The sequence below is a fragment of the Cucumis sativus genome, chromosome 6 (genome assembly GCF_000004075.3).
Source record: "Cucumis sativus cultivar 9930 chromosome 6, Cucumber_9930_V3, whole genome shotgun sequence".
NCBI lineage: Eukaryota > Viridiplantae > Streptophyta > Magnoliopsida > Cucurbitales > Cucurbitaceae > Cucumis > Cucumis sativus.
In genome coordinates this window covers 21,359,232-21,382,992 of record NC_026660.2, presented here as the reverse complement: position 1 = coordinate 21,382,992, position 23,761 = coordinate 21,359,232, and the positions used below count along the sequence as shown (strand labels likewise).

Sequence of the window (23,761 nt, the reverse complement as noted above, 5' to 3'; positions counted from 1 at the left end):
TGACTTTGGTTTACGGTACTTGTTTTTTAAGACAGTACGTATTTTCTTTTGAAATTTCAAAAACTAAATTTAAATGTCAAACATTTTAAAAGATTTGTTTTTGAAATCTATAAACGGGTAAGTTATAATCATGAATTTTTAAAAATTGCAAATATATAGCTAGCAAATATGTCAAAGTTGTCTATCAATGATAAAAGTCTATTGTTGATAGACCATATTGAAAATATTGATCTATCAAGGATAGATTTTGCAATAATTTAAAATGTTAATATTCACTTTCATTATTATATTTCAAAAATTACTATCTAATTATTAATAATTGAATGAAGAAAAAAAATGATCAACCAAGGAGGGAAAAAAGGGGTCAATGACAACATTATTTATCACCTTTAGATGAATCCCTTTAGTGTATATGTGATATATGATGGGATGGGAATATCTTTTTTTGTTACTTCGAACCTGTGTGTGTGTGTGTAATATACATATATATCACCCACTTAAAAGGTCACAAGTTGGAGGTAATGTCTACTCAATATGAAATGGAAAGCAAACAATCTCATAATTATTTGGACACATGTAATAGAAAGATTTAGGTTTTAACTTTTTATTTTCTTCAAAAGCTCTCAAGAATTTGGAAAAAAAGATATAGTTATTATGAATCTGCTAGAAGAACTAGAAATCATATGAAGTTGGCTTAGAAAAAAAATGTTGTCTCTAAGGTGTACTTTTTTAACATAGGTATATACTTATCGGTCATTTTTGAAGTTAATCCTAATTTTACTATATAATTATTAATGTTGACTTAATTACAGTTAAGGAGTAAGAGATTGATTAGTGGGTTTGAAATTGTTTCAATATATAATATATAAATATGAGTAAAAGTAGGAAATTTCACTAAAACACCAAAAGTGAGTGTCCCTAAAAGTATAGGACTAGATGCATATAGAGAATGAGTGTTGATAATGATATAAGAACTTTTGATTTAAACGTTTCAATATGTCTAAATACATAGCTACCTTTTATATATATATATATTATGATTTGAGATCAATATTTTTATAAAAGTTGCATTATTTGAAATATAATGTCCCCATAATTAACAAGAGGCATAATCATATATTTAGATTGTCCAAACCACAAATAATTATGTCTATATCTACATCTCATCCTCCACTTTGAGAATACAACATTTTAAATTATCTTAATAACTATTATTCTTTTTAAACTCTTTAATTATGTATAACCATTCAATCTTAAATGGGTTACATTTAAAAACTTTTAATCAACAAAGATGTAACTTATCACTTCCATAAGCTACCTAAATCGAAACAAACCAACATAATTCATCACGGTTATTCAATAGTAATTAATATACAACTAGCTTAAATGATTGGTGATTATAAAAATGACAATCGACAAATAAATAAATCATCCGTTAAAAGTTGAATATTTAATAATTGATAAAAAAAATCAAATCCATCGTATATTCCTAACCTTCAAAGAAAATTCTCTTAGTAGGTTATGGGGAGCAATTGGAATATATATATTGCGTTCATACAAAAAATCCATATGAGAAATATTTGGTTCATGGTTATATGTTAATGGTAATGGTGAGTAAAGTAAGTATATACAAAATATATAATGACAAAAATAGCAACAACGAGAAAGAATCCACGTTCGAATGAAAAAGATCATGAGAACAAAATTGTTCTCGAAACCACGGATGAAAAGCATTAGTTGTAAACTTTATACCTTAACATATTCCTAAATTTAAGTGATATATATATAGTTAAATTAACAAAATAAAAACCATTATTTTGGTTGGATATATGTGTGTAGCATAGAAACTGAGTAATGAAAATGAAGTTAAATGGTAACAAATTGTTATCTCTATGATGGATGAAGCCATAGCTAATTAAGCACATTGAGGAAGGGATAATGGTTATTGTTAGAAGAGCAAATTAAAAAGATTTGAGGCTGCAAATGATCCGTGCATGCATGCAGTTATATATTGTTCTTCATGATGGAGGGAGCAATACACTATATATTAATATATAATGCTTAAGGCTAGAGGGCATGCATGCATGTGTATTGTCTATGGTAATTAAGTTAGCTCTTTCAATATAATTCACCAACCAAGAGAGATGATCTAAGCAATAGCAAATGTCTTTGTTTAGGAAGATATGGACACAATGATCTCCATGACCCACTCATAAACAAAGATGTCTCCATAAATTTTTAGTAGAATAGTATGCGAATTTGTATCTTGAACTTCAACTAAAAGAGTACATGTTAATTGTTTTATTGCTTTAATAAGTATTTGGGGCATGTTTGACAAACCCTAAATCTAAAAGCCAGCCTTGTTTTAATATAGTATAAAGTCGATGTTCTTTTAAAAAAAATTGATAGGCATAAATAAAGTCTTAGATTAAGTTACAAATTTCGTTTTTCAGCTTTCAGTTATAATTCTTTCTTTATAAAATTGAAGTTGGCTCATTTAATGTTTGTTCTTTAACATTTTTTTAAGTGATAGTTGCAAATATAGTAATTACATTCAAAATAATAGATAAATAAAATTTTTAAAAGACTACAAATCTAACAAAATGTGTTGAAAGTTTATTACGGATAGATCATAAAAACTTGTCAAATTTGACCACTCATAAATTTTTCTATATTTGCATTTTTTAAAAGATATTATCATAAACTTAATTATTAATTTAAAAATCTATGCCTACTATAATTAAGTTATTTTTAATAGGTTTGTTTAGAAGGTGTTTGGGGGTGTAAACCATTAGGTTATAATCATAGCTTTCTACACTAAGAGGATAATTCAATAGGTCAAATTAGAAGAATGACTTAAAATGCAATAGCCTAATATATTATATAAAAGTCCAAGCCCAAAAGCCCATAATAATCTCTTTGATTTCTACCATTTTTACTATAGTTTTTTTTTTTATATAAAAAAGCATAAATATTGAAATCATGTCTTAAGTTTTTATTCCCAAAAATTTCAAAATCCATTACAAAAGGAAACATTTATTTCCATTAAATGCAGAAGATTTTATTTATTCTTTAATTGTCTTAACAAAAGTTTTCTTTTCTTCTTACAAATTTGAATTTTGACTTAAAAGTTGAAAACCTCTGAATTTGGTAAATTGCATTTAATACATAACTAAACTATTGTACCAAATTTTCTTTTTCAAATATATATCAAATTTATTTCAAATATATTACAACAATGATATACTCTATATTATAATTTTAGCCTCATTTCGACTAAGGTATATTTTGTCATTTTACTAACACATTGCATACCCCATATTATAGAATAATAATGGATGACAATTGAATTCCTAAATTGAAAAGATTAATAGTAACGCTCATTAAATCATAGACCAAATATTAATTACAATACATATGGCATTAATTGTCAATTCAAAAAAAAAATTAAACGATAAGAATTTTGTAACTTCCATAGAAGAGAATGAGTATTAAAATTAAATTTGTCGTCTCAAAATTAGGTGATATAAAATATATTATAACTTTAGGATACTTACATTTCCAAACTAAAAAAAAAAAAAAAAAAAAAAAGCTTAGAATGTTATATTTGGATGATGTAATTTTGATGAACACGTGCAGCCTTATCCTTCCATCATACCTATCAGAGGAAAATAAAAATATACCAAAACCACAAAATAAAACAAAAACAAATCACATTGAGATAATAATTTTAGGAAAACAAAAATGAGTTTTTGAAAAATTTTAAAAAATGTCAAGAATCTCAATGATCGAACGGCTGCAGATGGGACACGTGCCTCTGTTAAGCCATAGTTCCCTAGAACATACCCTACAGAAGGTGTGTCCACAGGGAATAAAAGCCGCGCCTTTACTCCTTTCCATGCACACGCAGCACATCCAATCACCGTTATTCTCACTTTCCTTTCTTTTTGTTTTCCAATCCCCACCGTCCATTTCTTCAAACAATCTCATCAGTGATTTCACATCACTACCCCCCGTGGGGCCTCCTTCGTCATTCCTCAAATTTCTCTCCGCCGCCAGAGCCATCGCCAAGTTCATACCGGAAGCTGCTGAGCTCCGACCCCCATCTTCTCCTTGACTGCGGCTGCTTCCATGAAGGCTTAAGCTAAACCCTTCAATCATTGTCAAAGTTGACGATGTTGGACTCCATGAACCTCTACAGCACCCCATCCCCTTCAATCCTAGCCGTTGCCTTAAATTTGTCCATCTCCGCCTTCGATTAGCCCGCTCCATTTCCTCTTCAAATTTCGTCTAGATACCAATCTGACACAACGAACCCCGAAAAGGGATTATGGTGTGAAATGAAACAGAGAATAAACCAGAGATACCCACAAAGAAGAATGCCTCAAACAATGTCTTTTCAAAACAAAGGTGCAAAATCAAGAAAAGAAAAGTTGGTTTTTCATGAAAGAGATAATGATCCTACTAACCAGTTTTGGGTTTTCTGTAGATCTTCAGGGATAGGACGTCATTAACTGAGCTGAAAGAAGTCCGCCAATATCGAGTGGAGGTGAAGAAGAGAGACACTCGGAAGTAGAATGAAGGGCCATGCCATGTCTGCCATTCATTCCAATTCCATATCTGAACTGAAGAAGTTGGTTCTAAGGGAAGCTTGTGAAGTTGAATTGAATGAGGTGATTGATCAAAGACTTTGTGGTTAGCATTGGAGTGGAGGGGAGCGCGCCGCAGCAGGCAATGAAGAGAGAGTAAAGCAATAAACGTGCAGGCATCGATCTCGATCTATATGGAAAAGGGGACCCGCCATGTTTGATTGCTCTGTTGACAATTGACATTTCTCTCTCTAACTCATAACTCTATCTCTATCACTAACAAAGACTTCAGGTGGGTTGGAAAGTACCTAATTCAAATTAGTGCCTCTATTTGAGCGGGAAAACGCAGACCTATGCGCCATTCAAGCTAACCGTGTCTGGCGAGAATACACCATTTACCTTCTAAACCTGTAATAAATAGAAATAGTGTATAATGTATGGCCTTAATGCATATACTAATTAGTCCAAATCAAACCTTGTGTCTTTGACCAAATGTAAGAGGTTCAAATCTTTCACTCCACTTCCTTTGAACTACAAAAAAACGAAAGCCCACCATCTGAACTAACTGCATGATGTCTAGTATCTCAAACCTGCAGAAAATTATTGTTAATACAGAATAATCTTTTGGGTAGGTGACACATGAACACATGATAGTGTTGGGTGGTTATCATCATCTCTCCCATTTCTAAGCTTAAATCCTTTCAGAAACACAAATCTAATTCTGGGAGAAAAAGAATCTTGAAGTGACACCTTTTAGACAATACAAGGGATGTTATTTGAACATCAAAATCATGTATTCATATCGAGATTGTCCTCAAATGAACATGATAGCTCATATGAATTTGAAATGGTCAAAATAAAAACCTTGAAAACTACAGCGTGCTACTTTTCTACTTTAAGGAACTCCTCTCATCTCAGGAAAGACGAATAAAGGCCAAGTAAACTTGGAAGGGAGAGGCCACTACATTCTTAATTGAGGCCAGTGTGCAGGCTAGTTACCATAACCATAATCATGGCAATTTTCTGCTCCTTTGCGGCGAGAGTTAATTTAAATAAAAATAAGACAAAAGCCAATAAATCCGGCACGTCTCCTTCCTACTTAATTTGAGGGGGCTGGTTTCAGACCCACCTTTTGTCCAAAAAGTTGAAATTGGACATAATGAAATTAGGGTGAACAGTGACTCCAAAAAAGCTGTTTCTATACACTCCTTTCAATAATTTCATTTCTACGGAAAAGAAAATGAATATTAAAAAAATCCTGTATTGATCTTTACCCACCTTCTCTAGAAAAGGTAACTTTTCTCTTATTATGCCCCCATTATGAATCCAACTACAAATATATCTCTCTACCATTCTAAAAGTTTTTTAATACACAATTTCAATGAAAACCTTCCACTTGGAAAATTGAATAAATAATCCACAATGTTAGTATCACAGCTGCGCCTGGAAGCTCTGTTCCTGCAATCAAACCAGTTTTCAACAGTAATTAGACTCACATTACAAGTGAAGCTGATGACACAGGTAAAATAATTGGCAATGAAGGAACAAGGGTCACTAAGTTCCGTGATCGATATATCTCCCAAATTAATCAAGGATAATAATAACTAATGTAGAAAAAAAATTAGTTTAGAAAAGAGGGAAGACAATCTAATCAAAGAGTGACCACACGCCATATGAGAAATCAAGAAAGGGTAGCTCTAACCTTATATTGAAATTATTGAGTCAGTCCCTAAATCTACCCATACCTGTGCCGATAAAGAAAACTCTGAATTAATAAGAAAATAGTGTGCTTGAATAGTAATGCTCAAGTGTAATATCTTATACGTTATGGTAAATAGCACTCCAAATAATTAGAAGCCCCATTTTCACAAGAGAACAAGTGAAAAATCGAGGTGCTTATAAAAGTACACGAGACTCTGTTCCCATATTCACAAATTTCTTTAGTAAAAAACTGAGCAACCATATGCATACAATTCAGATTCGATCATCAAGAATGAAATGAAGGTAAAGAAATTTATGATGATAGGTGGGTGAAACTCCATAATCGATGTGTCAATATATATATTAGCTTCAGCTGTAGGTGATAGTGTGTCGATGAATGCTATCTCCAAACCCCAAAAAGCAAACAAAAAAAATGGTTTCAAACTATGCCACAACAATAATTCGCTTATGCAATTAGCAACTTACATTTTTGTATTTCAAACTGAAAGGTGTCATATCCTGCTCTCTTCTGAATATGCCATCGTTAAAGAAAATCTGAAAGAAATTGACCGCCATGTTTGATCAAAGGCACAACATACAAACTCAGATATTATATGCCAAAAAAGGCGTATGACGTAATTGTTTCCTTGAACTTGTTCTAGAATTAGGGCAAAGTTGTAAGACAGAAATGTTTGTGGTTGGGTTGAAACCTTGATGACATTTAACAAAGTTATAAAAAATCTTACAAGTTTCATCATGCTAAATATTTAGGATCATGATGTTACCTATTTGATCAGGTACTAGTAAGTTGTCCGAAGATTCACGGTTATAAATGAAATAAAGAAAGAAATGTGGAAAACTTGCATGGAATTAGTAATAGACGCAAAATTCAGTTCAAGGAAAAGGTTCAAATTAAGATCTCTTCTTCTCGGTTCTTATTTTGTCATGTTGCTTCTTTGGTTTCTCTTCCCTTGACAAGTGGATCCTACTCTCTGAACAAATGAATGATATGGAGTGAGAAGTGAATTCTATTCCCGCAGAAGAATCATCCCCGTTTTGTGGTATAATCGTTGTAGTGGAAAGAGACTTTAGTCGATTGATATTAAGTCGAGGTTGTGTCGGGAATTGTGGGGATGAATCTGTTAGGATACTAACAATAATTTAGACTGAAAGGACTGTATAAATGGCTTAAACAGAGGCGGTACTCTGGTTTACTTTATTTATATATAAAGCCAAATGATCCAGATTCACAAGATGAAAAGAAATAACAAGAAACAACAAGGAAAAATGCAGAAAAGATCATACCAGCCTCTTGGTTTTAAGAGACCCTGGTGGCTGCTGTAGCCCTACCTCCTAAAAGTTAAAAATACCCTAGCTACTCCAACCTAATAATCCTATTTATAGACTCACATATTCCTCAGCCCAGTGGGCCCTACCACTCAGAACGTCCTTCCAATCATTTCTCCATAATAATTCCCTGTGCAGTTACTTTTCTACCCTTCCTCCTATAAGTATGGATAATTGGGGGTCTTACAGAATCTCCAAATTGAAATCAACCCACCAGAAGCATATGTGTGAAATGAAGGAAATTCTTTTGTTGAATTGTTATTTTGGAGCCCATTTATCAAAGGTCCAATCATCTTATTTATTAAACCAAGAAGGAAATGTTTTTATTGGTTAATTTTGCAGGCTTCATTTTAAGAAAGAAATTTGGGTGGTGGACTTCCATCTATTAAAGGAAGAGAAATTTAGAAGAAAAGGTCAAGTGAGCCTCAATTTGCTGTTGAATAATAAAGCTGAGAGCAAGGTTTATTTTTCTTCGGTATTAAGTGAGCCTATTTGAGTAAAATACAATGTGTATTTTTATTTGAGTCGATTTTTCTTAATATTTATTCCAAGCTATTGACTGTGGTACTAGATACAAATAGTTCATGTTGGGCTTTTAGGGAGGAGAGATTTGTAGCATTTGTTTGAAGGTTCTTTGGAATCTCCATCATAGTAGAACTTCTAGCTCAGAAGATTGGACGTAGTGGCGAGTTTGAGACAAACCAGTACATTTTTCAGTGTTGTTTTCCTCTTTCCCTTTGCTTTAATATTTACAATTTTATAATTCATTGCTTATTCGACTCTAACTGGTAAGGTGGAAGTTTTAGATATAATTTAATTTATTCTGTATTTATTTATATCTCACATAAATTCCCAATAATTTGTGTGTAAACTGTTTCAATTATCTTTCTCGTCCTCCTCTATTAACTCTTTTTTCAAGTTCAACAAGTAGAATGGGAGTATTCAAACCTCCAACCTTTTGTTGAGGACACATGCCTTGAAATAGTTGACATATACTAAAAGTTTCCTTGATAGCATACTTTTTTCTAGGATGGGTTATGACATTGTGTAATAAGAGAGATCTAAAATTCAAGCTTTCCCTTGGACGTTTTCTTTAAGAAGTTCAAACACTACTGAATTCTTGCAAAGAAGATATTAATTAACTCATTCTTAGTTTTCTTTTGGTTTCCTATTTTTATTCTACTGTGATATAGTTGTGATTCAGTTATTTATTCAATCCACGGTAGACACCTAACTATAATTCAATATTCTACAAATTTCCTTGGCACTAAAATGTTGTAGAGTTGTCTTGTCAGATTAATTGAGATACGCAGAAGCTGGTCCAGATAGTAGTCACACGTATCAAAAAGATAATTATTTTTTTCCTTATAGTACTGCAAGCCTCACTCCACACCTCTAAAAATTCTCCCATTCCTTGCCAACCACAGACCCCAAAAAATAACAAAGATATCCCGACGGCCAAAGAGCGCTACCTTCCTCACGTAAAGGGAGATTTGAATCTCTTAAATCATAGCACTGTCACCTTTGTTCTGAAACTAACTAATCACGAAAGGGGCCCAACAACGCTCCCAAACAACCAGAGCAAACTGACAATCTTTCCCAAAACAAACCTCAGTACCATCCCCAAAAGACCATTTAAGAAACTACAAGGAAATAAAGCCCAACATAATTGCCTTACATAGACATTCAGAGAAGCCCCAAGCTCTAGAGGTTCACAACCATTCAAAAGGGTTTGGACCATATCTGTTCACTTTAACTTATGCCACAAGGCATTGGTTCCAAGCAGAACAAAATCTTGTTTCGACGTCTCAAGTATCCAATGCCTGAACCACCGAGCTTCAGTGGTTTCAAGACCACCTCCCAATTAATCAGATGCAAACCTCCCCCTTGACCTCCTTTTCCCATAAGAAATTTTTCATAATTTCTTTCATCTCTATTGTTCAATGCTTCAGGAATTCTAAATGAAGAAAGAAAGTACACGTAGGGATACCACTCAACATTGATTGGATAAGAGTAAACCTGCCCCCCATCCAGAAAAGAAAGCCCTTTTTCCAGCAAAATAACTGCTTTCGAACATTTGCCAACATTGGACTCCAAAAGGATTCACTTCTAGGGTTACCTCCCAATGAAAGCCAAAACAGGTTAGTGGGAAGGTTTAAATGACAAGTTGCATGTTCATTAACTTTCCATGAATGTAATTTTCCTGCTAAAGTTATTTTCTTTTCTTTTACTTCAGTTCATTTTCCTACTTATAGTTGATTTTTGTCAACGGTGTCAAAGAAAAATGAAGCTTAGATGATAGTGGGGCAAGGATAAGAGTTCAACTTGATGAATATTTTGCAAACTATGGTAACTTTTTTTACTGCTATTTTATTTTCGAAGTATTAAACTAAAAGTAGTAAATTTAAAAAGCTCACCTAATAACAGGGTCTATTTATATCCCACTTCTAGCATGAGATGGCGGTAGCTACGTCCCCGTATAATTCTCTGCCACAGATACTGAAGACTACGTTTAGAACTAAGTTGAAGTTGCTGTTGGACAAGCCTGAAGAACAAGAGAAGGTTTCAATTTAAATTCATATTGTTGCTTCTCCCTTCAGAATGATAGACAAGAAGGTCCACTTACCATCGTACTAGACATCTTTGAATTCCTCTAGATACTGGCCGCATGAAGGATGGATCACGTTGAGTATAAAGCAAACCGACCTTCAAGAGGCAAGACAGATCACGTGGGAGGAAATAGGTGTGTTGATTTAAGTTTCAGGATTAGAACTAGATAACAGCAGTAGAATAAAATTAATAATGAACTATCCTATCCTTTTTTATGATTGGAAACAACTAAATCTTATCCAATTCCTATGCAGTTTGGTTTTATCAATAAATCACCATAGTAAAGCCTACACGGAGTAATTTCCATTTACTCACTACTTCTTTAAGAACCATTGTTTGCCCAAACGGCCATTGAATTATGATGTTGGAGAACTCACACAAAAAGAAGAAAATTTTTAGCAGATCAAGAAAAGATTAATTTTCTTAACCCAAGTACATGGAGTAAACTAAACTAACATACATTAGGTTTCTAATTTTAAAAAGGAGTAAAAGTAACAAACATTTAAGTGAAACTTAATTTCCCAAATTAAATAAATACACACTGTACAATGAGAAAATTAAAACTCGACTGTTTTGTTAAAAAAGTAAACAGAAAATTTATATGAACCATACCAATTATCAATAAGGAAGCTCACAATTAAGAAAACATCATTAGTGGAAGAAGGCTAACCTCAGTCAAGGCAACAACAGAAGGATCATCAAAGATTTCAAGGCTACAGTCAGCAAGATAGTTAACCTAACGACAACAGTACAAAATTTGAATGAGGAATAAACACTAAAATAATAGTTTTAGTACAGGGGACATTCAAGTTTTAATTAATTTATATTCGCTGTTATCTTCTATCCTATTCTCTATCCTCCTTTTTTATTATTGTTATTATTTTCACTCCATTACGAATTTATCTTTTAAAATAAATAAATCTGAAATCTCATTTAAGTCTTTTTTAGGGAGAAGTAATGAATTATAAAATTTAGAAAGTTGTGAACTCCGAAGGCCTATAGTGTAAGAAGTTGATAAGTTATAAAATTGATGTCTTTTAATGGTGGTACCCACAAACTCCTTAGGCCAAACAAGTAGCAGAGTTCACAACTTCCTAATTCCCTACTACTACTTTCAAATTCCTTGGGCCAAACACACCTTGAAATTGTTTGATCTAAACATTTCAAATGTAAACAAAAGAAACCACAGATTAAATATGCACAATGGTAAGATAAAATATGGTGGCAAAGAAGAACGAATAAAGTAATTCTACACCTGTTAAGACGCAAAAACCTCTCCTCTGTTACATACATGCAAAATGATTCAAGAGCCATGCAACACAATAGGAAGCATTTACAACTGGCAATTTTTGCGCCAAAACACAGATAATTACCCCAAATTCCGCATCCACAAGAGAATGTACAAAATCCATCAGCTGAATCTTTGCCCAGTCCAAGCTCAAGTGTGGATCGGCACTCTGAGGAGGATGCCTCCAAGGTGCACCAAAGCGTAATCTATCTTTTGAAACCAGTCCATTTCGCACATTAACAACATGTGCTTGCAGGAGTGCTAGTGCTCTATCCATGGCAGGATTTACCACTGTCACCTTAAAATAAAGAAACATAAGTAGAAGGACGCTAAATTAAGTTTTGTGCAACTAAAAGAAATAAGTAAAGTAAAATAGCGTGCATGCGTCATTGTAGGAATAGACTGTCTGAAGAAGAATATGAAAATAAAACATAGGCATAGACAAATTAAGCTGGTTAATAGGTACATCCAACGCACCGGAAAACACCTCCAAACTATCATGCAAGATAATTATAACAGGGATACTAATGCCTATTTTGTCTAGCTTAATCAAACCCCAATACTTTAATTCCCAGAAAAAGAAGTGAAAAATCGTGCACAATAACAAGCTATTGAAAGAATTTTAACTTAATTGAAATATCTTCCAGCCTTACAAAGCGTTAGATATCTAATCATTATCTAACAATATACAAATAGTGGAGACGATAATGAGAAATAGCAAGTCAACATGTTAGTTGACTGATCGACGGTTAAAGAATACTAGGTAAACCTGTCTTCACATACTTACTTGCAAGTATGCCAAGTATGCATCTACGATATCCTCGATTGTGCCAAAATTATGATCCCTTTCCCTTTAGTCAAACATAAAATTTAGTCATAATCAAATTCCATATGGACTCACTTTCAGTTTTATCTGAATCAAATACTCCATACAAGCAGAGAACTGAATCAATTTTAAACAGTTCCAGTGGATTCTATGACAAGGATGTTTTCAAATAATGAATTCTAAATATACAATGAAATATTTTAAAAAAAAAAAGAAAAATATATTTTCATGGAGCAAATGAAAGAACTTCTGCACATTCAATTAACTTTCTGGCACGAGGATGCATGCACAGAAATGAAAACAATGTTTCCAATTAGTAGGCAACAAACTCAATAGCAGTCATCAACAGAGCTTCTTATGCATAACAATTGTGAACGCCAAATATTTCATACTTCAGGACCACTCAGATAAAGCTTGCTGCACCATTCAAGTGGCCAAGAATCCATAAAGTTTCTAGGTATTGCAGTAATGAGAATAAAAAAAACATCTCATTCTTACATTTTGTTAAAGTAATTGCCTTGTTTAAGAGCGTAAAGCTCGAATAGGTGTCGAGGGTTCGGGCCAAGCACCTCAGCAATCAGCTTCCACTACAATTTAGAGAGAAATAATGTAGTCTAGGAATAATTGTAATTCAAGGTAGAGCAGAAGTGCAGTAAAGGTATTCTAATGTGAAAAACTTGCAAAAGAAGAGACAAAGAAAGTTAAATCCCAAGAGCAGACAAGCTTTATAACATTATTTAGTCATACATTGATATATTCAATCTTCTTCCACTGCTATATTAAATTCAAACTCTTGCATCTCAATTACAGCTCTCAAGAATAGAGTTCTTTAAGATATGCAGCAGTTACTTACCTCTGCATCGCTGAAATAATCAGGAACCATATGCAGTTTGGCCTCTTGAGGACTCCATCCAAAAGTCTGCAGCTCAAACCAACTTGACAGGGTGAGTTATAGAATGATTATTCTCGAGTAAAAGAACTCTAAGCATTTGGATGCTTATTGAATCAAAGAAGAAGAAGAGACTAATAAAATGTGAAGCAGACATTCCTTCTTTCTTTTTTTTTTTTGTTTATGTCTGCATCCATTCAGAAGTTTCCTTGATATGTTCAAGACTATTAACCTTAAATGCTTAAGTTGTAGATTGAGGTTGCTCAATCTCTTTATACAAATTCATAACACTCCTATCTTCATCTATGATCAGTTTTTGTTTTAACTTTAAAAAAGAAAAAGAATAAAGAAGAGGAAACAATTCTTTTATTGAAATGATGAAAAGGGAATAATGCTCAAAATAAAAGATATAAAATTTAGTTTCAATTATCAAGGCCCCGCAACCATGTTAATGTTGAACTAAGCTAGAAGTGTATGTGCAATTTTAATATTAAGATCTCAGTATCAGATTAAATTACCACTAATCACAACATTACTGAACCGCATAGGCACCAACTGCCTAAACCATTAAGCAAGGGCTCACTTATTCATTTGTTCGGAAAACACACACACACACACACTGTACAAGATGGAAAAGGCTAAAAGTCTAGGATGAAGTGGATATCTACTGTTTTGAACAAATCTTAGAGTAGAGGGACCAAAATGGTATTTCAACCATAATTAAATAATGTCCATGATGGGAGCCTAGGAAAAATGACATAGAGTTAAGAAACAAAGATAAATTAGTGCAACCTTCGTAAACTACCTCACGTGAGATAAAAATATCTGGAAATCCAAAATCCATGTAAGCACGGTATGAATAGTAGCTGTCAAGAAGGAAAGGAAGGCAATGATGAAAAAAAATAGATCTATGTAGGGCATATGATTCAAACATATATAAACCTAAAGTAGATCTATGAACATGAAGTGTGATTCAAACATATAAAAACCTAAAATATAGCTAAATATTTTCATACAATCAATAAAATCGTTTCATATCCTTTTTTTTAGAAGAAACCTCTGATTGAATAAATGGAAACCCCAAGCACCTATAGGTGCAAAAATGATTTACTATTGGAAACTAAATAGTAGAGAGTGAAAAGCTTATGGGGTGTCTTGTTTTGCTCCCAATAGCTCAGTAAATGTAACCAGATTCATGAAACTATCAAAATAAGAAAAAGAATCTCAAAAGAGACGCTTCTTGCACTCGCCCCATAAAATCCAAAGAAATAAATATTGTTAACTATGAAAGCTAAATTCAATTAAACATATCAGATGACCAGAAACAAATACCACAATGTAGATTACTAGGCTGGAGAATCAATCTCACATTAAATATTTTAAAGAAACATTATTTAATTAGCATTCTCCCAGATAAAGAATAATATATATCATATGATAGTGCATCCAATGTTTACATTCTCTAAAGTTTTGACAATTGAAGCAGTATATCTAAGAGAATTGAAGGGTGTGCCAAATTAACCTTACCTGTCAGACGTTACAAGTATAACAGGAAGGCACCTTTCATTTGCACCAAGAGCAATTATTCTCCACACTAGGCTGTCATGATACATTGATCCACAGACTGATGAATCACCATCCGATAAACTTGCATTTCGTAACACATCAACATTGTTTATTATTAATTTTGGCTGTCAAGAACATACCAAGAGAAAAGAGTTACAGTCCATTTCCCGTTCATATTTCATCACGCTTAACAAAATCATCATTATGAAATTGTGAAGTAATACCCATCTCTAAGCTTTGAAGACAAAATTGAAACATTGGATTCATTTCCTCTTGAAGATTCGGATTTTAAAAAGAAATGTCTCTTAATTTAATCAACAAAACGCCTTGGAATTTTAGCCTATAATTCATCTCCCTCCCTGAAATGAGGGAGGGGGGGAGGATCCTTTCTCTTTATCAAGACACTAATATTGATTAAACTACATCAACACTCAAACTGTTTTCAACATGTTTACCTGAAAATGATTGATTTCAGCAGCTTGTGACAGCAATTCTATCAACAAACAAGGCCAGTCAGTACAGGAATGTGCCAAGGACGTTGAAAAACCGCCTGTTCGATTCAAATCAGCAATGGCATTAGCTCGCCAACCTTGCTGAATTCTGATCAACTCCTTAGCCAATTTCAGCGCCACAAAAGCTTCTCTAAAATAAGAAGCTTCTTCAAATGGTATACTCCTCCCTTCCTCACCCAGTTCTAGTACCCCATCAAGCTCAGCGGCATTACATCGAGCAGATAGTGCAAAAACTGCTTGATCCCACAAAGCCGAGCTGGACGCTCTCCGCGAGACCACTCTTTTCGAAGCATTATCCACCTGAAGTACACGGCGAAGGGCCGTATTCAGGCCGTGCCACTTGTTCATGGTGGTGAATATTTGATGGGATGTTATACTGCCTAGTTTAACCCCCTTTTCAGCCATGGATTCAAGGCAACTTTCAAGTTTAATTCTGCAATTAGACAGAGATGGTGGCGGACAATTGGACCAAGATGCCCAGGGAAAGGACTGGCCGTAAATTGGGTGATGACCTTCGATAGTTTCAGCAAAGTCCACATATCCAGATAAGTGGGGGCCTTTGTTCCAATCGGCGAGGAGGCCTGAGAAACATGAGGAATCATGAGATAAGCAATTCGGTCATAAATTGGGGGAAAGGAAAAGACACTAGAAGAGCTTACGTTCGAGAATGAGAGTGGTTTTGCCGACGCCTCTGGGGCCATGAAGAATCAAAGGTTGAGGGACTCGATGATGCTGTGAATGATTGTTGAGGACAGTTTCGAGCAATGGCCTTGGAATTATTCTCCATGGTTTATGCACCATTTCTTTGATGGGTGAAGCTTTCCTCAGCTCGTCGTTGGCTTATTGATGATTGAGTGAAATCTGATGGAATGTACAACAAGAAGGGTTTAGAGAACTTGAAGGATAAACCCTTCTTTTCTCTTCTTCTTTTCTTTCAAGTTAAATTGAGTTTTCACTTTTTCTAAACCATATGGATTAATTTTGTAATTTAACCAAAATATTACGAACTCCTTTCCAAACAAAGTTCATATGGACGACTAGATTACATGTAATATAATCATTCTTAATGATCTACGATTTTTATTTTTAACATAGATTGTGAATTGATGTTGTGTTTAACATTTTTTCTTCAAGATTTTTAACTACACGTCACTTTATCAACTCATGTGCTATATACAATTCATCCTCATGAATTTGGCATCAAGCTTGGCATATTTTGTGTTTCATCGAGAGTTATCGATCTCTTGTTTTCTCTTCCTCTCGATTCTTTCTTCTTCCGTTTCTTTGTGGGTTTTGTGATTGATTATGGGAATATTTATCTACAATTTCATTACTTTTTGATATTTTCTCTTGTCTACTAGTAATTTCTTTCATTAGTTTTGATTTCAACAAAGTTTTCTATTCCATCAAGCACTCCTTTGATCAGACCCTTACTCGTAAGAAAAATTATAAATACTTTTTGGACAAAAACGGTAAGGTTTTCATTGTTTCAATCTTCTTTGTTTGCAGTTATATTCAACTCTCGAATTTTATTTAGTTGAATTTAGAGTCTAATCATCCAAATATAGAAACAACCTTTTTTTTTTTCAAAAGTTATAGGACACCTTTTAAAAGTTTTAGGAACCAAAATAGAAAAGCTTAGGACAAACAAATTGAAAAAAAATGAGAGAAAACACGTGATTGGCTATGATTTTTTTCCTTGAATGCATATTTGTTACATATTATTAATTATGGGTACGAAATTGTGAAATATAGTATGTCGATGTAATTTGTTTGTTTCATATTATTACTTATTACATTTCATCAAATTTGCATTGTTTTTCATATGTTGTAAATTAATTTGTAAAATCTTACCGTGACTGAAACTACTGTAGATTTGACCATTATATACTTCTATATGTTTAATATAATATTAAATAACAATGTATGTGTGCATATTTTTATTTTTATACTGTATTTTAATTTTGTAACAAAATTTATATTATGTGAAAGTACAAATTTATATCAAAACGTAGTTATTAAGGAAAAGGAGGTCTCATTTGATAACATTATTGTTTCATGTTTCTTGTTACTTGTTCCATGTTTCCAAATTCTTGTTCCTTCATTTTTAGAACAAGAAACATGAATGTGTTTTATTACTATTTCGTGTTTCCTGATTTTATTTGAAGTTTATTTTATATTTTATTCACATTTAATTCAATTAAACATCAAACAAATGTATATGTACCTAGATAGGAAGGTGTTATTGTAATCTTATGGAGAATGAGGTGAAGATTGAGATATGAAAAACATAGTTGACGAGAGGAAGACGAAAACCCACGACGAAGAGGGGGACTGAAACTCATGGCAATAAAAAGATAAAAACTCATGGCTAAAACACATATCTGACAAAAATCCACAAATTTGACGAAAACCCACCACAAAAACACAATTCAAGCAAAGATGAAGAGGAAAATCAAGATTCAGCGAAAAGGAAAGCGTCGTGTAGAGAAGACGATGAAAGAACGGAAGAAGATGATTATTTGGAAAAGACTAGGGAGATAAAAGGAAGAAAATTGAAACCAATTTGGGAAATAAGATGAAAATAAGAGGAACTAAAAGAAATTCACAAGAGAAAACTGGAAAAGGAAATAGAAAAATAATGGAATTCAAGGAAAATTAAACCAATAAAAAAGTTTGAGAAAAAAGAGAAAGAAATCAATAAAAATAATTGAGAAAAGTAAACCAATAAAAACAAATGAGAAAAAAAAACCAATATAAATAATTGAGGAACGTGAATGGGCGAAACTATTTATTTGTTTCTAATAATTCCTTATAAAATGACAAATCGAAAACGTTAACAAACATATATGTTTTTTAAAAAATAAAAACAAAAGACGAAAATGTTACTAAAGGAACTTGAAGATATTGAATGAAGATAAAACAAGAAAAGAAAAAAAAATAGTAATATTAATTAAAGAAAACAATGAAACTAAAAAGAGAAAAAGACATGCCAAGAGAAATAAGAGAATAGAGATTGAACAAAAAGAAGTAAGAGACGAAAACACGGAATGATATACATAATGTACTATATAATATATAGTATATTATGTACATCATACTTGTAGACATTCGTTATAATATTTAAAATATATGCATATATTATTTAAAACATACATATGCACTCACCAATGGATGTAGTATAATTATATCAATGTGCAATATTATTTAAAATATATACGACGTATATTTATTCTATTTAAACTGAATTTAATTTTTGACACTACAAAAATTTATCAAATTAACTTAAAAACCATCCAAAGTGGATGCAACATAATAATTATAAATAAAAAAATTAGTAAAGTACATGATATAAATGAAAAAGAATGTAAAAGGGAAATAAAGTATGTGACATATATATATGGTTGACTAAAATTTTCTTTAATCGAAAAACTTCGTCTCACCGAAAAATATCACCGACATACTATAATTTTAAATTTTACAAATAAAATTAATAATTCAAAACAAACATGTACTAATCCAAAAACTTGAAGGAGATGAATGAAAAAGAAATAATATTATGTTGGAAGAAATTTTGACTCAAAAAAATAATATTATATGAGAAGAAATTTTGACTAAAATAAATAATCATTTGGAATTTTTTTATTAAAATATTAACATGATTTAATTAATTAGAAAGTTTTTTTAAAAGTAGTTGATTTTACAAAAAAAAAAAATATTTACAACTTGTGTTATAATAAATTCAGTTATTGACATGGAATCTAAAATTTTGGTATATGTAAATATTTAATTTACTTTATTATTTTAAAAACATATCAACTAATTATAGGCTATATTTACACATAATATCTAATAAACAATAATCTTAAATAAAAAGAAATATATCAAATAATTTATAGACTAAACAGTTTTAATATAAATAATAAAAAAGAATTTACATAAATAAAAGAAAATGATAATTATTTACCTCCTATCGAAAATGAAAATGAATACTTTGGCTTGGATTAAAAAATTGGTATATAGTAAATAATTTATCAATTATTATATTTTAAAATTTATTTAATAATAAATGTGAAATAAAACAAATTATATATATTTTCGAAATATAGATCTCCGTTTCCTATTTTTTTCTCTATAATATTAATATTAATTAATGTAAAATAGGGGAAGTTTTTTCCCCGTTGGTGTAAATTTATAGCACGTTAGAAATGCCCATTAAGACTATTTACAGTTAAAAGCTGGAGAAAAATTATGTGAAAATCATCTCTAAAACTGAAATGGATAATGGGCTATCCGGCCCAAATAAAAAAGGCCCAGTTGGAACTCCACCATCTTCTCCGCGTGACCAACGCAGTTTTCTCTTTTCAACCGCCACAGACTTTCTCTCTCTACTTCGTAGCTTTCTTTCTTTCCCTCTCTCATCATCGTTGATTGTGTTCTTGATTCCGCCAACAATCCCTTTTCTGTATCGTTTTTGTGTCAGACCCACTTCGATTTTCCCTCTCTTCCCATCTTTTTTCCCCTTTCTTTTTCCTTTCCCACCAAGCAATCCTTCATGTTCTCTGTTTCTCACCCCTGTTTCAGAGCTTTCTAGGGTTCTATTCCGATCAGAATCTTACCCGTAAATGCCTCCGATCACAGTTGGACCACCCATTCCGCCGCCGCCGTCCACCTCTTCTTCCCAAGCCCTTCTCGACCTCATTATTCAGATTGTTTCGTTTCTACTACTTTCTTCCCTCAGTGTCCGGTCCTTCGTTGGGCGATGGCAGGTTCTCCATTCGAAGCTCTCTATTCTTCACTCTGCTCTAATCGAAATTTTGGATTCCTCTCACTGGTCGGAGAACCCACTTGTTCATACCATTCTCCCGTCTCTACTTTCTACCCTTCAGCGGCTTAAGTCTTTGTCCGACCAATGCTCCGACCCTGCCTTCTCTGGCGGAAAGCTTCATATGCAGAGTGATTTGGATATGGCGTCTGCTTCTCTCTCTAGTCAACTCAATGACCTCGATTTGTTGCTTAGATCTGGGGTTCTTTATCAATCCAACGCGTTAGTGCTCTCACAGCCGGTTCCGGGTTCGAATAAGGATGATACCGAGTTTTTCATTAGGGATCTGTTTACGCGATTGCAAATCGGAGGAATGGAGTTCAAGAAGAAGGCTCTGGAGTCTCTTGTTCAGCTTCTGAACCAGGATGAGAAGTCTGCTGGGTTGGTTGCCAAAGAGGGAAACGTTGGGTATTTAGTACATTTGCTTGATTTCAACGCTCAACCTTCTGTGCGAGAGCTTGCTACTTCAGCGATTTCAGTACTTTCTACGGCCAGCGATGAATCAAGAAAAAGAGTGTTCGAAGAAGGAGGATTAGGCCCACTGCTGAGGATTCTTGAAACAGGATCCATGCATCTGAAAGAAAAAGCCGCTGCCGCAGTCGAAGCCATCACCATCGACTCTGAAAACGCCTGGGCTGTTTCCGCTTATGGAGGTATATCGGTTTTAATCGATGCCTGCCGCTCAGGTACCCCTTCGCTGCAAACTTCGGCGGTCGGTGCGATTAGGAATGTCACGGCGGTGGAAGATATCAAAGCCTCTCTCGTCGAGGAAGGAGTGATTCCAGTCTTGTTACAATTGCTAGTTTCGAGCACAACAGCGTCTCAGGAGAAGGCCGCAATGTCCACAGCAGTATTAGCCTCCTCCGGTGAGTATTTCCGAACACTGATAATTCAAGAACGAGGTTTACAAAGATTATTGCACTTGATCCACGATTCAGCGAGTTCAGATACGATCGAAAGCGCGTTGCGAGCCCTAAGTTCCCTCGCGGTTTCCGATTCCGTCGCTCGTATTCTATCATCTTCTACATTATTTGTAATGAAACTCGGGGAATTAGTCAAACACGGAAACCTAGTACTGCAGCAAATCGCGGCCTCTCTGGTTTCCAACTTATCAATTAGCGACGGGAACAAGAGAGCCATAGGGAGTTGTATGGGTTCCTTAGTAAAGCTAATGGAAATGCCGAAGCCAGCCGGAGTTCAGGAGGTGGCTGTGCGAGCCCTAGCATCTCTGTTAACCGTCCGATCAAATCGAAAAGAATTAATGAAGGACGAGAAGAGCGTAATGAGATTAATGCAAATGCTCGATCCAAAAAACGAAGTCGTCGGTAAGTCTTTCCCATTAGCCATTGTTACAGCTGTTCTCGCCGGTGGAAGCAAAGGGTGCAGGAAGAGACTATTGGACGCCGGGGCGTACCAGCACCTGCAGAATCTGACCGATATGAACGTTGCCGGAGCTAAAAAGGCCCTACAGCGGCTGAACGGCAACCGGCTGAGGAGCATCTTCAATAGGACATGGAGGGAATAAACGGAAAAGAAACTAACCCCCGCCGTGAAAGGTAAGAATCATTGAAGGGTAAATTCGGAAACTTGCTATATTATGAGTTGTTGACCGTACGCTTTAACCCTTTACCCGAGACTTGACTGGATAGTATCATTTGGTAGAAAGTCAATGATACCCCTCGTCATGTGACCGGTCAGTGGCAGTCACCGGTTATGGAAACGAACAGGACACCGTATGAGTATCTCCCATCACACCCGTAGGGACCAGTGGGCTAACCCTGACACATTATTTAGTCGTAGGAATTATGACAGTACTTAATTTGATAGGTAGTCCTTTTTTTGTATATAGTAATTAGATATCCAATTCTATTATTTTAATTTATGAACTGTATTTTTCAGGGCATCTAAAGGAGTTCGTTTGGATTTTTCTAACTGCTCAACACAGAGAGAAAAAAAAGGTTACAACAACAATACATGACCAACCCAATCGTATTCTCAACAACTATTTTCACCCATTAGTATATTATCTTTTTTTAATATATATATATAATATATATTTTCACTTTTTTTTTGGGGGGGGAGTAATGGTTAGAGGAAAAAAATGGAAGAAAGAAGCATGGATGCGGGTTTTAGGGAGTATCCTGGTATGCTTTTTTTTTTTCTTATAATATCAATTTAATTTCACTGATTAAGATGTAAGTGAGTTGTCTTATGTCCATGATTGTCATTTTGTTTGTTTGTGTAAATTTCAAGTGAGTTTCTTCATTTTCATTATTTATTCAAAAAAGAAAAGGAAGAAAATTATGTAACGAAGAAGTTTATGAAAAAGAGTGGAAGGTGGGTTTTTTTTGTGTATACTTTTTTGACCAACAAACGTGTCAGATTATTATTACGATGATAATGCTCTGTGAATCTGTATCCTTTTGTTGCGTTGTGTTTGCCTCAATGGCTTGTTATCTGTCTGATTCTGTTTGTTTCTGTTTCATTTCATCTCATCATCCGTTTTACTATGCCCTCTAGTTGGCTGGCTATGCAGAGCATAGTCAGTCAAAATTTGGTGTATGTACTGTCTGATTAGAAATTTTATTTTGGAGTGGGTAATAATGATGGAGGGAGGGATAAAAGCATTTGAGAAAGGGAGGGAGGAAGGAATGACATTTTCCATCAGGTATGGATGGAGTGGGGTCTTGTTGTTTCTTCTTATGCTTGTTCATTGATAGCTTGATAATTTGAAAGATCAATCTGAACCCCACTAGTTAGTTATAGGTAGGGATTTTATTTTTTATTTTTTATTTTTTATTTCATTTAATAGTGTCAAGGAAATCTTGTATATTGATACGGAAGCTTGGGGTTCACTCAGGAGATGGCAATCCCATGTGAGTGAGGTTGGCAATTATGGGGGGTTTAGGGGTGGGGAAGAAGCTGAGGCATGAGAAATGAAAGTCCATGTGATTTCTGATTCAGAGGGAGAAATTATTATGATGATTAAGGGTTAGAAAAAGAGGATGGGGGGAAAGAAGAGAACAAAGGAGAGGTAAGCACGGCGGAGATGAAGGGGAAAAAAACAGGAAAGGGTGAGGGTCCCAAAGCAAAATTGTTGAGCTTTGCAGACGTGGTATAGTGACTTGTCAAATAAAGTACTTTGGTAGACAAATAAATAATCCCAATATATATATATATATATACCCTTCAACTTTGTGAAATTACTCTTATTCTCTAAAAAGTGGGTATGGTACTTTAAGCTTTCTCAAGGGTTTATCTTTGTAGTTGAAATTCAATAGAATGTTGGATGAAAATGGAGGTAGGTACTACGGTAAATTTACAACCATGTATTTGAGGTCTATGGTAATGTGTGAGTTAGACCAAATGTTTTAATATTACTTTTTAACGTTTAAATACAATTTTGTTTATGAACTTTTGGTTTATAATACTTTTAAAATGTTCAATTTGTTTTTATTCTTTCAATTTTGATTTATTTAGGTTTATTTTGCTTGCTGAACTTTCCTAAAATGAGCATTACGATCTCTCAAAATTGAAGTAAAATGTAAACAAAGGGACAAAAATGAGTACAATTTGAAAATACCAAGGTTAAAAAGAACGAAAATTGA

At 33.7% G+C, this 23,761-nt stretch overlaps 2 protein-coding genes across 7 annotated transcripts; one reads left to right on the top strand and one right to left on the bottom strand.

Annotated features, from left to right (window-relative positions):
- Nucleotides 1–3,581: 3,581 nt before the first annotated feature.
- On the bottom strand, nt 3,582–16,274 carry LOC101218685. Of its 6 annotated transcripts, XM_031887442.1 has the most exons (17): nt 15,988–16,270; nt 15,272–15,909; nt 14,778–14,941; nt 14,056–14,116; nt 13,215–13,280; nt 12,860–12,948; nt 12,323–12,386; nt 11,621–11,833; nt 10,918–10,983; nt 10,264–10,343; nt 10,055–10,182; nt 6,777–6,845; nt 6,292–6,334; nt 5,065–6,047; nt 4,898–4,997; nt 4,470–4,815; nt 3,582–4,302 (listed from the first exon to the last, which is right to left on the bottom strand). In XM_031887442.1, exons 1-11 carry the CDS (start codon nt 16,127–16,129, stop codon nt 10,068–10,070), a joined length of 1,698 nt encoding a protein of 565 aa, XP_031743302.1. In that variant the 5' UTR covers nt 16,130–16,270; the 3' UTR covers nt 3,582–4,302; nt 4,470–4,815; nt 4,898–4,997; nt 5,065–6,047; nt 6,292–6,334; nt 6,777–6,845; nt 10,055–10,067. The 6 variants fall into 6 exon arrangements, with proteins under 6 accessions (XP_031743302.1, XP_031743300.1, XP_031743301.1 ...); XM_031887440.1 differs by having other exon boundaries at nt 4,898–6,047; XM_031887441.1 differs by having other exon boundaries at nt 4,470–4,997.
- Nucleotides 16,275–19,651: 3,377 nt separating this feature from the next.
- LOC101209036 (armadillo repeat-containing protein 3) lies at nt 19,652–22,588 on the top strand. The gene is made up of 2 exons (XM_031886840.1): nt 19,652–21,709; nt 22,053–22,588. The coding sequence occupies exon 1, from the start codon at nt 19,954–19,956 to the stop codon at nt 21,676–21,678; it is 1,725 nt and encodes a 574-aa protein (XP_031742700.1). The 5' UTR covers nt 19,652–19,953; the 3' UTR covers nt 21,679–21,709; nt 22,053–22,588.
- The last annotated feature ends 1,173 nt before the right edge of the window (nt 22,589–23,761 follow it).